General features: G+C 39.8%; 1 protein-coding gene across 2 annotated transcripts in view; it reads left to right on the plus strand.

Annotated features, from left to right (window-relative positions):
• LOC115195317 (procollagen-lysine,2-oxoglutarate 5-dioxygenase 2-like) overlaps positions 1-17815 on the plus strand; it is a 118787-nt gene that overhangs the window by 71036 nt on the left and 29936 nt on the right. For both annotated transcript variants that reach the window (XM_029755095.1, XM_029755094.1), the window contains exons 9-11: positions 5758-5883; positions 6249-6370; positions 11388-11492. In XM_029755095.1, coding sequence (XP_029610955.1) covers positions 5758-5883; positions 6249-6370; positions 11388-11492 — 353 coding nt within the window. The remainder of the gene's footprint in view (positions 1-5757; positions 5884-6248; positions 6371-11387; positions 11493-17815) is intronic.

The following is a 17815-nucleotide window of genomic DNA, read 5'->3' on the forward strand; positions in this document are numbered from 1 at the left end:
AAAGTATCTATATTCACAGTAAAACGAGTCCTGTATCAACATAACCTGAAAGGCCGCTCAGCAAGGAAGGAGCCACTGCTCCAAAACTGCCATAAAAAGCCACACTACAGTTTGCAACTGCACATGGGGGCAAAGATCGTACTTTTTGGAGAAATGTCCTCTGGTCTGATGAAACAAAAGTTTAACTGTTTGGCCATAATGACCATCATTATGTTTGGAGTAAAAAGGGGGAGGCTTGCAAGCCAAAGAACACCATCCCAACCGTGAAGCATGGGGTGGCAGCATCATGTTGTCGTGGTTGCTTTGCTGCAGGAGGGACTGGTGCACTTCACAAAATAGATGTTGATATATTGAAGCAACAATAAGACATCAGCCAGGAAGTTAAAGCTTGGTCGCAAATGGGTCTTCCAAATGGACAATGACCCCAAACATACTTCCAAAGTTGTGGCAACATGGCTTAAGGACATCAAAGTCAAGGTATTGGAGTGGCCATCACAATGCCCTGACCTCAATCCAAGAGAAAATGTGTGGGCAGAACTGAAAAAGTGTGTGCGAGCAAGGAGGCCTACAAACCTGACTCAGTTACACCAGCTCTGTCAGGAGGAATGGGCCAAAATTCACCCAACGTATTGTGGGAAGCTTGTGGAAGGCTAGCCGAAACGTTTGACCCAAGTTAGACAAAAAGGCAATGCTACCAAATATGAATTTGAGTGTATGTAAACTTCTGACCCACTGGGAATGTGATGAAAGAAATAAAAGCTGAAATAAATCATTCTCTCTACTATTATTCTGACATTTCACATACTTAAAATCAAGTGGTGATCCTAACTGACCCAAGCCAGGGAATTTTTATTAGGATTAATTGTCAGGAATTATGAAAAACTGAGTTTAAATGTATTTGGCTAAGGTGTATGTAAACTTCCAACTTCAACTGTATCAGTGACAGGCGTAAGAACTGTCTGTCTCTATAGACATATCACTGACAGGAGTAACTGTCTCTATAGACATATCACTGACAGGAGTAAGAACTGTCTCTATAGACATATCAGTGACAGGAGTAACTGTCTCTATAGACATGTCAGTGACATGAGTAAGAACTGTTTGTTAGAATCTCTCTGTCCGTCCGTCTGTCTGTCACTCTTTTTTTTCAGTTCTTGCAAGATTAGAAAGAAAGACATTTGGAATGTTTAGAAGCCTGGATGGTAAAGCAGAATATATCATCAAGTCAATGGAGGATGCTGAGGGGAGGACGGCTCATAGTAATGGCTGGAATAGAGTCAATGGAATGTTGTCATGCATGTGGTTTCCATGTGGTTGATGCCGTTCCATTGACTCCATTATGAGCCGTCCTCCCCTCAGCAGCCTCCACTGGCTAAAGTACATGAAGATCTTACCACCGCACTTACACTACAGCATACACTACCGGACAAAAGTTTTAGAACACCTACTCATTCAAGGTTTTATTTTCTACATTGGTAGAAAAAAGGTAGCCTAGTGGTTAGAGCATTGGACTAGTAACCGAAAGGTTGCAAGATTGAATCCCTGAGCTGACAAAATCTGTTGTTCTGCCCCTGAACAAGGCAGTTAACCTACTGTTCCTAGGCTATCATTGAAAATAAGAATTTGTTCCTAACTGCCTTGTCTGGTTAAATAAAAAAATAATAGTGTAGACATCAAAACTATGAAATAACACATATGGAATCATGTACTAACCAAAAAAGTGTTAAACAAATCAAAATATATTTGAGATTCTTCAAATAGCCACCGTTTGCCTTGATGACAGCATTCTCTTAACCATCTTCATGAAGTAGTCACCTGGAATGCATTTCATTTATCAGATGTGCCTTCTTAAAAGTTAATTTATGGAATCTTTTTCTTTCTTAATGCGTTTAGCCAATCAGTTTTGTTGTGACAGTGTAGGGGGGTATACAGAAGATAGCCCTATTTGGTAAAAGACCAAGTCCATATTATGGCAAGAACAGCTCAAATAAGCAAAGAGAAATGACAGTCCATCATTACTTTAAGACATGAAGGTCAGTCAATACGGAACATTTCAAAAACTTTGCAGTGCGGTCCCAAAAACCATCAAGCGCTATGATGAGACTAGCTCTCATGAGGACCGCCACAGGAATGGAAGACCCAGAGTTACCTCTGCTACAGAGGATACGTTCATTAGAGTTACCAGCCTCAGAAATCGCAGCCCAAATAAATGCTTCACAGAGTTCAAGTAACAGACACATTTCAAAATCAACTGTTCAGAGGAAACTGTGTGAATCAGGCCTTCGTGGTCGAATTGCTGCAAAGAAACAACTACTAAAGGACACCAATAATAAGAAGAGACGTGCTTGGGTCAAGAAACACGAGCAATGAACATTAGACCAGTGGAAATGTGTCCTTTGGTTGGGAGTCCAAATTGGATGATCTCCGCATGTGTGATTCCCACTGTGAAGCATGGAGGAGGTGTGATGGTGTGGGGGTGCTTTGCTGGTGAGACTGACTGTGATTTATTTAGAATTCACGGCACACTTAACCAGCATGGCTATCACAGCATTCTGCAGCGATATGCCATCCATCTGGTTTGGGCTTAGTGGGACAATCATTTGTTTTTCAACAGGACAATGACCCAACACACCTCCAGGCTGTGTAAGGGCTATTTGACCAAGAAGCAGTGATGGAGTGCTGCATCAGATGACCTGGCCTCCACAATCCCCCGACCTCAACCAAATTGAGATGGTTTGGGATGAGTCGAACCGCAGAGTGAAGGATAAGCAGCCAAAAAGTGCTCAGCATATGTGGGAACTCCAAGACTTTTGGAAAATCATGAAAGGTGAAGCTGGTTGAGAGAATGCCAAGAGTGTGCAAAGGTGTCATCAAGGCAAAGTGTGGCTATTTTTTTGGTTACTACATGATTCCATATGTGTTATTTCATAGTTTTGATGTCTTCACTATTATTCTACAATGTAGAAAATAGTAAAGTTAAAGAAAAACCCTTGAATGAGTAGGTGTTCTAAGACTTTTGACCGGTACTGTATACTGAATTCAAATGTCTTCACAGGGGCTCTTTTCGCATGCAGAGACTTCACTGTGAGTTATATGAATGGGATGGATTCACTATATTTAACTGTATCTGGAGCTAACTCAATACAAGCCAACCACGCTGTATAAAAGACATCTTTGTGAGAATGTCTAGAAGATGTCCTCAATGAACCCTCTTCTACCAGACTACCACTAAATACAAGGAACGGACAAGTCCTCAGAAAGCCCGCCTCTCATCTGGGCAGGGTATTTATTGGAGGCTGAGGGTGAAATGAGAGTCACAGACATTTCTCACTGCTGTGTTATTCAGAAAAAGACTTACAGGACTATAGTCTAGGTGGAGGGAATTCAGACTTACAGGACTATATTAGTCTGGTTGGAGGGAATTCAGACTTACTGGACTATATTAGTCTGAGTGTAGGGAATTCAGACTTACAGGACTATATTAGTTTGGGTGGAGGGAATTCAGACTTACTGGACTATATTAGTCTGGGTGGAGGGAATTCAGACTTACTGGACTATATTAGTCTGAGTGGAGGGAATTCAGACTTACAGGACTATATTAGTCTGGGTGGAGGGAATTCAGACTTACTGGACTATATTAGTCTGAGTGTAGGGAATTCAGACTTACAGGACTATATTAGTCTGAGTGGAGGGAATTCAGACTTACAGGACTATATTAGTCTGGCTGGAGGAAGTTCTGGACTGTGGGGTAAATTAATCCAAGAGTTCAACTTCCAACAGAGCGGGGTGGTTCAGGAACACTGGGCCTGCTGTGCCCTGCCTGTTTGTGATGAAAAGGTGTGAGGGAGAGAGAGAGAGAGAGAGAGAAAAGAGAGAGTATGTCTAGCCTGTTTAAAGGATACGGTCAGCCCGGGTCATTGCCGGTCCTCTTGCTATGTATACTGTGATTTTGCGAGAGGGCCTAGGTCCTACCAGCACACAGACACGTTGTTGCTACTGACCTGCTAATGTTGGAAGGCTGTCTCTGTAGGCAGAGGTCCTGTCTACTACTCTGAGATTCTGCAGCATCCTCTCTCTCTGTCTCTCTCTCTCTCTCTCTCGTTCTTTTTCTTTCTGTCCTCTTTGCCGGTAACAATTTAAGGGACCACTGGCTTGATCCCTGGGTGACCCTTCCATGCTTGGAAGTTCTGGAACTCTGAGCCGTGGCGGAACTCACAAATTAGATGGTTTCAACCAGGTCCCTTTTCATCCCAGGCCGGTCTTTAAAGGCCTGGTCTTTAACATGGTCAAGAGGAGAAAGGCAAGGCTAGCCCTGTAGAGCTGTTTTGAGCTGGAGGCTCAGAGAGAGAGTCATGGGAAAGAACTCTCTCCTCTGTCTACTTTCTCTTCAGGGAGGGAACCGGTCTCATGACTCCGTTTTGTCCAGACATACTGGGCTGTTTGGATCTGCACTCTTTGTTGCCGTTGTGTTGTTGTTTACGGTTTGTGGCAGGTGTTCACTTTTAACAATGCATTTTGTTTTCTGTTCATGAGCGATGAGGTAAAGTGTTGGCGAGACGTTCGTTCTCAATGTAAGATGTCATGAGGTCATACTAGCCAATGTGTTTTTATTTAACCTTTATTTAACTAGGCCGAGTTAGTTAAGGACAAATTCTTATTTACAATGACGGCCTACCCCGACCAAACCCTGTGGGACTCCTAATCACAAACGGTTGTGATACAGCCTGGAATCAAACCAGGGTCTGTAGTGACGCCTTTAGCACAGCGTTGCAGTGCCTTTGACCCTTGCGCCACTCGGGAGCAAGAGTTCAAGTTCAAGGTTAAGTTTAAGCATGAGCTAATTGAAAATGTTAGTCCAATGATATCCTCACCAGGTGGCAGTGACAATTTCCTGTAACAAATTCCTCATTAGCCTATCAAAGATCTTAAACTTTTTCTTAAAATAGGCATTTCTTAAAATAGGTCAACCTCCAAATTCAAGGTTTACATGTATCCCTCCTGTGGCTGAGTTGACCTATTTTAAGAAATGCCATTGGTTTGTGGAGAAAAAGTTTTAAGATCTTTGATAGACTAATGAGGAATTTGTTACAGGAAGTAATCACTACCACTTGATGAGGTTAGCATAGGGCTAACAGGTGCCAGGTTATCAGATGGGACCAGCTACAATGTATCGTTCTCTCACGTTGTAACGTGGGTCGTCTAATGGGGACCAAGACGCAGCGTGTGACGTGCTCATATTCCCTTTATTAACTCAAAATCAAACAAAACGACCGTAAACCGTCCCGTCAGGTACAACATACACAAAACAGGAAAAACAACCACCCACAAAACACAGGAACAAAACACCCCTACTAAATAGGACCTTCAATTAGAGGCAACGAGGAACAGCTGCCTCCAATTGAAGGTCAACCCAAGAAACTTCAACATAGATATAGACAACCTAGAATAAACATAGAAATATACTAACATAGAACATAAACCAAAAACCCCCCGAAACACATAAAACAAACACCCCCTGCCACGTCCTGACCAAACTACAATAACAAATAACCTCTTTACTGGTCAGGACGTGACACACGTGACACTATGTCAATGATTTTAATTGGCTGATGCTTAAACTTAACCTTGAACTTAAACTAATGTTTTCAGGTATGGCCCCAAAGGGACGAGTTATTCAAAACATCTTTCCATAACTACAACGTGTCGTTAAGTTTTGTTTAATAAAAAGTAAGTTTTTTTTTTTTTTTTTTTAAACAGGAGTATCCCACTGTGATGGTTGGAGTGTTCATCGAACAGCCCACTCCTTTCCTATCTGAATTCTTCCAGAGACTTGTGACCCTCGACTACCCCAAAGATAAACTCAACGTCTTCGTTCATAACAACGTGAGTAACTGCAGCTGGACCTTGGCTCTGGATAGACTCAATTATGGTGTCCAAAACACAGCTCCTAATTCATCAACCATGTACTCTCCTCTCTCTCAGCTGTCTTTAAATATAATATTAGTAATAACTATGTATCTCTCTCTCTCTCTCTCTCTCTCTCTCTCTCCCTCTCAATTCATTTTTCTTTTTTACTCAAATGAACGGCTTTATTGGCATGGGAAACATATGTTAACATTGCCAAAGCAAGTGAAGTAGATAATAAACAGAAGTAAAATAAACAATCAAAATTAACAGTAAACATTACACTCACAAAAGGTCTCTCTCACCCTCTCTCACCTTCTCTCTCCCTCTCTCTCTGTCTTCAGGAGGTTTACCATGAGAGAGACATCCAGAGGTTTTGGGAGGAGAGTAAAGATGTGTTTAACAGCTTCAAGGTTGTGGGTCCGGAGGAGAACTTGAGCCAAGGACAGGCCAGAAACATGGGCATGTACGTACAGTACGCTACCAGACCTGTGTGTGTGTGTGTGTGTGTGTGTGTGTGTGTGTGTGTGTGAATAACAAGCTTACATTATCGCATAGAATGAAAGGCTCCAGAGCAATTAGCCTTAAGTCAAAGTAAATATTCAAATCAAGAAGTTCAGTCACTATGATGTTGAGTTGGAAACGTTGTCACCTACATATTTCAACATCAGAGTGACTGATCTTCCGTTTCCAACTCAACATCTGAGTTTCTTGATTTGCATATTTACTTTGACTTAAGGCTAATTGCTCTGGAGCCTTTCATGGTACGTGATAATGTAAGCTTGTTATTCACACACGCGCACACACACACACACACACCCCGCCCTATGGGACTCCCAATCACGGCCAGTTGTGATACAGACTGGAATTGAACCAAGGTCTGTAGTGACGCCTCTAGCACTGAGATGCAGTGACTTAGACCGCTGCGCCACTCGGGGGCCCGGAGAAAAAAATACAGCACATATATGACTTATAAAGTATTGTCACATTTAATAAGCTCTGTTAAACCTTCCCTTTGGAATGACTTTGACAGCAACTGTGAATCTATTTAGTTATTGAGAGATAGGACATTGGTAGTAGTCATGAATGGGTAGCTTTAGAGGTGCTGGCCAGCCTATTGTTTGTTTTTTCTGATAGTGGGTATAAGGTTGAAGATCTAACGTTGTTTCAAAGGTACAAATTCAACATATTTCATAACAAGGTTTGTCTATGTTGAAAATGGGTTACAATGAGAACATAATCCTGTGATTGAAATTTCACACCAAAAAAAAAAAACAACAGTTTACTTTGATTTTTTTTTTGACAAATTATGTTGAAACAAAGTGGATTCAACCAGTTTGTACCCAATGGGAAGAAAGTTTTTCTGATGCTAAAAAAGAGCCTAAGATCCAAGCTTGTTTTTTTATATCAAAATAAATCTTAGTATTAAAAATAGGAGAAAGATTGTTCAAACAACGCTTCTCCCTGTATTGGATTATTTTGTGATATTGTTTACATGCAAGCGGCACAACCTGGACGCCGTCTACCACTCAGCAATACGTTTTATCACAGGGGACAATTTTAGGACTCATCATTGTAGTCTGTATAAAATGTGGGATGGACCTCTCTGTCTGTAAGAAGAGAGCTGAATTCTCTTTGATTTATTTACTTAGCAATCTGACAGAAGCTCCCTCTGTATGTAACCTCATAAATTAAGATAAGAATCATAAATTACCAAACCCGTTCACAGGAATGGGTAACACTAGAGATCACTCCAATCTGTTTTGTTTTTATGCCCCAAATTTGTGGAACAATCTGCAAAGTTCACTGCAGTTAGTGTAAGGACCGACGCCAGAGATGAGAAGCAGGTACGGGGAGTCAACATTTAATCAGGAACAAACAGGTAACAAGACTGGCACAGCGTCGGCACACGGGCAAACAAGGACATACGACAATCAATGCTAAAGCAGGGAACAGAGCGGGGGAACCAGACATATAAAGGGAAGGTAATGACAGATGTGATTGAGTCCAGGTCAGTCCAATAATCGCTGATGCGTGGGACGGGGAAAAGGCAGGTGTGCATAATGATGGTGGCAGGTGTGCCCAATGCTGGGGAGCCTGGTGCTTTCGAGCACCAGGGGGGAAGAGTGGGAGCAGACGTAACAGCCAGATGTGCTGATGTCACTCAGGAAGTTTACACTATTGATTGAGGACCTCTACGTAGTTGAATGCGATTGATTTTAATTAAATATGTTTTTATTATTTATTTTTTATTGTGCTGAATTTTATTGTTTTACACAGGTGTATGTTGTTTTAATATTCTGTTTTTATTGTAATGTGTACAGGGCTCTATTGTAAAATAGATTTTAATCTCAATGTGACTCCCTGTTTAAATAAAGAGATGGACCTACACCTCATCTCATCTGAAGCCAGAACTTCAGAGACGTGTCATCAGAGAACAGTGTGTGAATGTTCCCACATGTCTTCTCTAGGCTACGCAGAACCATGCAGAGCCATGACTGGTATTTACAGCAGCCAGGGTCAATATCAGGAGCACGGGATAAAACTTTCGCAGCAGAGACAATCACCCCTATCCCCCTATCCATCTATCCCCTAATCCATCTATCCCCTATCCCCCTATCCATCTATCCCCTATCACCCCTATCCCCCTATCCACTATCACCCCTATCCCCCTATCCATCTATCCCCTATCCCACTATCCATCTATCCCCTATCCATCTATCCCCCTATCCTCCTATCATCTATCCCCTATCACCCCTATCCCCCTATCCACTATCACCCCTATCCCCTATCCATCTATCCCCTATCCATCTATCCCCCGATCCCCCAATCCCCTATCCCCCTATCACCCTATCCACCTATCCCCTATCCCTTATCCATCTATCCCCTATCCATCTATCACCCTATCCCCCTATCACCCTATCCCCCATCCAAATATCCCCCTATCCACTATCACCCTATCCCACATCCACCTATCCCCCTATCCCCTATCCATCTATCCCCTATCCCCTATCCATCTATCCCCTATCCCCCAATCCCCTATCCCCCTATCCCCCTATCCATCTATCCCCTATCCCCCAATCCCCTATCCCCCTATCCCCCTATCCATCTATCCCCTATCCCCCTATCCCCCTATCCATCTATCCCCTATCCCCTATCCCCCATCACCCTATCACCCTATCCCCTATCCCCTATCCCCTATCACCCTATCCCCCTATCCATCTATCCCCTATCCCCTATCCCCTATCCCCTATCCCCCATCACCCTATCAACCTATCCCCTATCCCCCATTCACCTATCCCCTATTCCCCTATCCCCTATCACCCTATCCCCATCCACCTATGCCCCTATCCCCTATCCCCTATCACCCTATCCCCTATCCCCCATCCACCTATCCCCTATTCCCCTATCCCCTATCACCCTATCCCCATCCACCTATCCCCCTATCCCCTATCCCCTATCACCCTATCCGTCTATCCCCTATCACCTATCACCCTATCACCCCATCACCCTATCCATCTATCACCCCATCACCCTATCCATCTATCCCCTATCACCTATCACCCTATCACCCCATCACCCTATCCATCTATCCCCTATCCCCCTATCACCCTATCCATCTATCCCCTATCCCGTATCCTGAGCATTCTGTGTTGAGTAATATATTCTGTTGTCATATTGACATGCCAACATGCTATAGGCCTCATGCTCACTGAGCTAGCCTGCTCCCAGACCTGTTTGTCCTGTCTAGCCTTTCAGAGCTAGCAGCATTTGTTATTAAACTGCATAAAACTGACTCGTCTCGTCTGTTAGATGTGAACTGGGCTTAAGGGTTATTACCGTTCTGTAATCTTCAGATAAATACATAATCCTCCATTACAACATACTTTAACGGGTTCAGAGAACTAACTAACAGGCTCATAGAGAACTAACTAACTAACAGGCTCATAGAGAACTAACTAACTAACAGGCTCATAGAGAACTAACTAACTAACAGGCTCATAGAGAACTAACTAACTAACAGGCTCATAGAGAACTAACTAACTAACTAACAGGCTCATAGAGAACTAACTAACAGGCTCATAGAGAACTAACTAACTAACAGGCTCATAGAGAACTAACTAACTAACAGGCTCATAGAGAATTAACTAACAGGCTCATAGAGAACGAACTAACTAACAGGCTCATAGAGAACTAACTAACTAACAGGCTCATAGAGAACTAACTAACTAACAGGCTCATAGAGAACTAACTAACTAACAGGCTCATAGAGAACTAACTAACTAACAGGCTCATAGAGAACTAACTAACTAACTAACAGGCTCATAGAGAACTAACTAACTAACAGGCTCATAGAGAACTAACTAACTAACAGGCTCATAGAGAACTAACTAACTAACAGGCTCAAAGAAAACTAACTAACTAACAGGCTCATAGAGAACTAACTAACTAACAGGCTCATAGATAACTAACTAACTAACAGGCTCATATAGAACTAACTAACTAACAGGCTCATAGAGAACTAACTAACTAACAGGCTCATAGAGAACTAACTAACTAACAGGCTCATAGAGAACTAACTAACTAACAGGCTCATAGAGAACTAACTAACTAACAGGCTCATAGAGAACTAACTAACTAACAGGCTCATAGAGAACTAACTAACTAACTAACAGGCTCATAGAGAACTAACTAACAGGCTCATAGAGAACTAACTAACTAACAGGCTCATAGAGAACTAACTAACTAACAGGCTCATAGAGAATTAACTAACAGGCTCATAGAGAACGAACTAACTAACAGGCTCATAGAGAACTAACTAACTAACAGGCTCATAGAGAACTAACTAACTAACAGGCTCATAGAGAACTAACTAACTAACAGGCTCATAGAGAACTAACTAACTAACAGGCTCATAGAGAACTAACTAACTAACAGGCTCATAGAGAACTAACTAACTAACAGGCTCATAGAGAACTAACTAACAGGCTCATAGAGAACTAACTAACAGGCTCATAGAGAACTAACTAACTAACAGGCTCATAGAGAACTAACTAACAGGCTCATAGTGAACTAACTAACAGGCTCATAGTGAACTAACTAACAGGCTCATAGAGAACTAACTAACTAAAAGGCTCATAGAGAACTAACTAACTAACAGGCTCATAGAGAACTAACTAACTAACAGGATCATAGAGAACTAACTAACAGGCTCATAGAGAACTACCTAACAGGCTCATAGAGAACTAACTAACTAACAGGCTCATAGAGAACTAACTAACAGGCTCATTGAGAACTAACTCTCTGTAGAATAGAATTAGCAGAGAGTAATGTTTACTTAGGATCTAATAATCGCTATCTAGCAAATTATGATTTATGTCAAAGCATGTGCTTGGTGGCCATCAGGCTATCATCATGTTGTCAGTTGAATTGATCAGTAATGATTGATGGGATGTTTTGTTTTCTCCATTTCTTTAAACCAGGGGGCTGTGTCGTAAGGACCCGGGCTGTGACTTTTACCTCAGTATGGATACAGACGTGATGCTCACCAACAGACAAACCCTGAAAATCCTCATCGAGCAGAATAGGTATGGTATTGTGGAACTGTCTCAAGTTAGGGTTAAGGGTTAATCAGGCCAGTCTGCTGCAGGTTATATTACTGCTGAAGGTTATATTACTGCTGAAGGTTATATTACTGCTGCAGGTTGTATTACTGCTGAAAATTATATTACTGCTGAAGGTTATATTACTGCTGGAGGTTATATTACTGCTGAAGGTTATATTACTGCTGAAGGATATTTACTGCTGAAGGATATATTACTGCTGAAGGTTATATTACTGCTGAAGGATATATTACTGCTGAAGGATATATTACTGCTGAAGGTTATATTACTGCTGGAGGTTATATTACTGCTACAGGTTATATTACTGCTGAAGGTTATATTACTGCTGAAAGTTATATTACTGCTGAAGGTTATATTACTGCTTCAGGTTGTATTACTGCTGATGGTTATATTACTGCTGAAGGATATTTACTGCTGCAGGTTATATTACTGCTGAAGGTTATATTACTGCTGAGGGATATATTACTGCTGAAGGATATATTACTGCTGAAGGTTATGTTACTGCTGGTTATATTACTCCTGGAGGTTATATTACTGCTGCAGGTTATATTACTGCTGAAGGTTGTATTACTGCTGAAGACTGCTGAAGGTTATATTACTGCTGAAGGTTATATTACTGCTGAAGGTTATATTACTGATAAAGGTTATATTACTGCTGCAGACTGCTGAAGGTTATATTACTGCTGAATGTTATATTACTGCTGCAGACTTCTGAAGGTTATATCACTGCTGCTGACTGTTGAAGGTTATATTACTGCTGAAGGTTATATTACTGCTGAAGGTTATATTACTGCTGAAGGTTATATTACTGCTGCAGGTTGTATTACTGCTGAAGGTTATATTACTGCTGAAGGTTATATTACTGCTGGAGGTTATATTACTGCTGAAGGATATTTACTGCTGAAGGTTATATTACTGCTGAAGGTTATATTACTGCTGAAGGATATATTACTGCTGAAGGATATATTACTGCTGAAGGTTATATTACTGCTGGAGGTTATATTACTGCTGCAGGTTATATTACTGCTGAAGGTTATATTACTGCTGAAGGTTATATTACTGCTGAAGGTTATATTACTGCTGAAGGATATATTACTGCTGGTAATATTACTCCTGGAGGTTATATTACTGCTTCAGGTTATATTACTGCTGAAGGTTGTATTACTGCTGAAGACTGCTGAAGGTTATATTACTGCTGAAGGTTATATTACTGCTGAGGGATATATTACTGCTGAAGGATATATTACTGCTGAAGGTTATATTACTGCTGGTTATATTACTCCAGGAGGTTATATTACTGCTGCAGGTTATATTACTGCTGAAGGTTGTATTACTGCTGAAGACTGCTGAAGGTTATATTACTGCTGGTTATATTACTCCTGGAGGTTATATTACTGCTGCAGGTTATATTACTGCTGAAGGTTGTATTACTGCTGAAGGTTATATTACTGCTGAAGGTTTTATTACTGATAAAGGTTATATTACTGCTGCAGACTGCTGAAGGTTATTTTACTGCTGAAGGTTATATTACTGCTGCAGACTGCTGAAGGTTATATCACTGCTGCTGACTGTTGAAGGTTCTATTACTGCTGAAGGTTATATTACTGCTGAAGGTTATATTACAGCTGCAGGTTGTATTACTGCTGAAGGTTATATTACTGCTGAAGGTTATATTACTGCTGGAGGTTATATTACTGCTGAAGGACATTTACTGCTGAAGGATATATTACAGCTGAAGGTTATATTACTGCTGAAGGATATATTACTGCTGAAGGATATATTACTGCTGAATGTTATATTACTGCTGGAGGTTATATTACTGCTGAAGGTTATATTACTGCTGAAGGTTATATTACTGCTGAAGGTTATATTACTGCTGCAGGTTGTATTACTGCTGAAGGTTATATTACTGCTGAAGGTTATATTACTGCTGGAGGTTATATTACTGCTGAAGGATATTTACTGCTGAAGGATATATTACAGCTGAAGGTTATATTACTGCTGAAGGATATATTACTGCTGAAGGATATATTACTGCTGAAGGTTATATTACTGCTGGAGGTTATATTACTGCTGCAGGTTATATTACTGCTGAAGGTTATATTACTGCTGAAGGTTATATTACTGCTGAAGGTTATATTACTGCTGAAGGATATATTACTGCTGCAGGTTATATTACTGCTGCAGGTTATATTACTGCTGCAGGTTATATTACTGCTGAAGGATATATTACTGCTGAAGGATATATTACTGCTGAAGGTTATATTACTGCTGGTAATATTACTCCTGGAGGTTATATTACTGCTTCAGGTTATATTACTGCTGAAGGTTGTATTACTGCTGAAGACTGCTGAAGGTTATATTACTGCTGAAGGTTATATTACTGCTGAGGGATATATTACTGCTGAAGGATATATTACTGCTGAAGGTTATATTACTGCTGGTTATATTACTTCAGGAGGTTATATTACTGCTGCAGGTTATATTACTGCTGAAGGTTGTATTACTGCTGAAGACTGCTGAAGGTTATATTACTGCTGGTTATATTACTCCTGGAGGTTATATTACTGCTGCAGGTTATATTACTGCTGAAGGTTGTATTACTGCTGAAGGTTATATTACTGCTGAAGGTTTTATTACTGATAAAGGTTATATTACTGCTGCAGACTGCTGAAGGTTATTTTACTGCTGAAGGTTATATTACTGCTGCAGACTGCTGAAGGTTATATCACTGCTGCTGACTGTTGAAGGTTCTATTACTGCTGAAGGTTATATTACTGCTGAAGGTTATATTACAGCTGCAGGTTGTATTACTGCTGAAGGTTATATTACTGCTGAAGGTTATATTACTGCTGGAGGTTATATTACTGCTGAAGGACATTTACTGCTGAAGGATATATTACAGCTGAAGGTTATATTACTGCTGAAGGATATATTACTGCTGAAGGATATATTACTGCTGAATGTTATATTACTGCTGGAGGTTATATTACTGCTGAAGGTTATATTACTGCTGAAGGTTATATTACTGCTGAAGGTTATGTTACTGCTGAAGGTTATATTACTGCTGAAGGATATATTACTGCTGAAGGTTATATTACTGCTGGTTATATTACTCCTGGAGGTTATATTACTGCTTCAGGTTATATTACTGCTGAAGGTTGTATTACTGATAAAGGTTATATTACTGCTGCAGACTGCTGAAGGTTATATTACTGCTGAAGGTTATATTACTGCTGAAGGTTATATTACTGCTGCAGACTGCTGAAGGTTATATTACTGCTGAAGGTTATATTACTGCTGAAGGTTATATTACTCCTGCAAACTGCTGAAGGTTATATTACTGCTGAAGGTTATATTACTGCTGAAGGTTGTATTACTGCTGAAGGTTATGTTACTGCTGAAGGTTATATTACTGCTGTAGGTTATATTACTGCTGAAGGTTATATTACTGCTGAAGGTTATATTACTGCTGAAGGTTGTATTACTGCTGAAGGTTGTATTACTGCTGTAGGTTATATTACTGCTGAAGGTTATATTACTGATAAAGGTTATATTACTGCTGCAGACTGCTGAAGGTTATATTACTGCTGAAGGTTATATTACTCCTGAAGGTTATATTACTGCTGCAGACTGCTGAAGGTTATATTACTGCTGAAGATTATATTACTGCTGAAGGTTATATTACTGCTGAAGGTTGTATTACTGCTGAAGGTTATGTTACTGCTGAAGGTTATATTACTGCTGTAGGTTATATTACTGCTGAAGGTTGTATTACTGCTGAAGGTTCTATTACTGCTGAAGGTTGTATTACTGCTGAAGATTATATTACTGCTGAAGGTTATATTACTGCTGAAGGTTATATTACTGCTGCAGACTGCTGAAGGTTATATTACTGCTGAAGGTTATATTACTGCTGAAGGTTATGTTACTGCTGAAGTTTATATTACTGCTGAAGGTTATGTTACTGCTGAATATTATATTACTGCTGAAGGTAATATTACTGCTGAAGATTATATTACTGCTGAAGGTTGTATTACTGCTGGTTATATTACTGCTGGAGGTTATATTTCTGCTGAAGGTTATATTACTGATGCAGGTTATATTACTGTTGAAGGTTATATTACTGCCGAAGGTTATATTACTGCCGAAGGTTATATTACTGCCGAAGGTTATATTACTGCTGAAGGTTGTATTACTGCTGAAGGTTGTATTACTGATGAAGGTTGTATTAGTGATGAAGGTTGTATTACTGATGGAGATTATATTACTGATGAAGATTATATTACTGATGAAGGTTGTATTTCTGCTGAAGGTTACATTACTGATGAAGATTATATTACTGCCGAAGGTTATATTACTGCTGAAGGTTATATTACTGCTGAAGGTTGTATTACTGATGAAGGTTATATTACTGCTGAAGGTTATATTACTGCTGAAGGTTATATTACTGCTGAAGGATATATTACTGCTGCAGGTTATATTACTGCTGCAGGTTATATTACTGCTGCAGGTTATGTTACTGCTGAAGGTTATATTACTGCTGAAGGTTGTATTACTGATGAAGGTTGTGTTACTGATGAAGGTTATATTACTGCTGAAGGTTATATTACTGCTGAAGGTTATATTACTGCTGAAGGATATATTACTGCTGCAGGTTATATTACTGCTGCAGGTTTTATTACTGCTGCAGGTTATATTACTGCTGAAGGTTATATTACTGCTGAAGGTTATATTACTGATGCAGGTTATATTACTGCTGAAGGTTATATTACTGCTGAAGTTTATATTACTGCTGAAGTTTATATTACTGCTGAAGGTTATATTACTGCTGAAGGTTATATTACTGCTGAAGGTTATATTACTGCTGAGGGATATATTACTGCTGAAGGATATATTACTGCTGAAGGTTATATTACTGCTGGTTATATTACTCCAGGAGGTTATATTACTGCTGCAGGTTATATTACTGCTGAAGGTTGTATTACTGCTGAAGACTGCTGAAGGTTATATCACTGCTGCTGACTGTTGAAGGTTATATTACTGCTGAAGGTTATATTACTGCTGAAGGTTATATTACTGCTGCAGGTTGTATTACTGCTGAAGGTTATATTACTGCTGAAGGTTATATTACTGCTGAAGGTTATATTACTGCTGAAGGTTATATTACTGCTGAAGGTTATATTACTGCTGCAGACTGCTGCAGGTTATATTACTGATGCAGGTTATATTACTGCTGAAGTTTATATTACTGCTGAAGTTTATATTACTGCTGCAGACTGCTGAAGGAGAATAATCAGATTAACTGATAATTGACATGGTGCCGTAGCAGGAAAATCAGAAGGCCGTTAACCCAGTGGTTGTGAGTTCAAATCCAATTATAATTACTGTATAAAATAACTTTCACAATGTAATCAGGCATATCAGCATGTGTCAAATATGTGATTTGGAAACATTGTATTTTGAAAGGTGTGTGTGTGTGTGTGTGTGTGTGTGTGTGTGTGTGTGTGTGTGTGTGTGTGTGTGTGTGTGTGTGTGTGCGTGCGTATGTGCGTGCGTGAGTGTGTGTGTGTGTGTGTGTGTGTGTGTGTGTGTGTGTGTGTGTGTGTGTGTGTGTGTGTGTGTGTGTGTGTGTGACCAGTTGCACAACTTTTCTTTAGTTAAGATTCCCAAATAATTATATCTAGTTGAATGAACATATGAGAACAAGTTGAGTGAACATGTCATTTTAAATTGAAACAGTTTTTGACAAAGTTTTCTCAAGTTAAATGTTATAGTACTCAAACTGAAAAGTTGAGAAAAATATAAAAGGCTTTGGGACTAGTTACTTAATAATATTTAGTTGAAACAACTAGATTTGTGTTTTTAATTATTTCGATTTTATAGTATGTGCCTATTTTATACAGTTTATGTCTGTTTTATACAGTTTATGTCTGTTTTATACAGTCTATGTCTGCTTTATACAGTCTATGTCTGCTTTATACAGTCTATGTCTGTTTTATACAGTTTATGTCTGTTTTATACAGTCTATGTCTGCTTTATACAGTCTATGTCTGCTTTATACAGTCTATGTCTGCTTTATACAGTCTATGTCTGCTTTATACAGTCTATGTCTGTTTTATACAGTCTATGTCTGCTTTATACAGTCTATGTCTGCTTTATACAGTCTATGTCTGTTTTATACAGTCTATGTCTGTTTTGTATATATTTTCCCTTCTCTGGATTTTTCAAGCGTTGTCTCTTTAAACCAGATGTCTTTGTGGTGGTGGCAGACCTGTGACAGAGTG

The sequence above is a fragment of the Salmo trutta genome, chromosome 6, assembly GCF_901001165.1.
Source record: "Salmo trutta chromosome 6, fSalTru1.1, whole genome shotgun sequence".
NCBI classification, from domain to species: Eukaryota; Metazoa; Chordata; class Actinopteri; order Salmoniformes; family Salmonidae; genus Salmo; species Salmo trutta.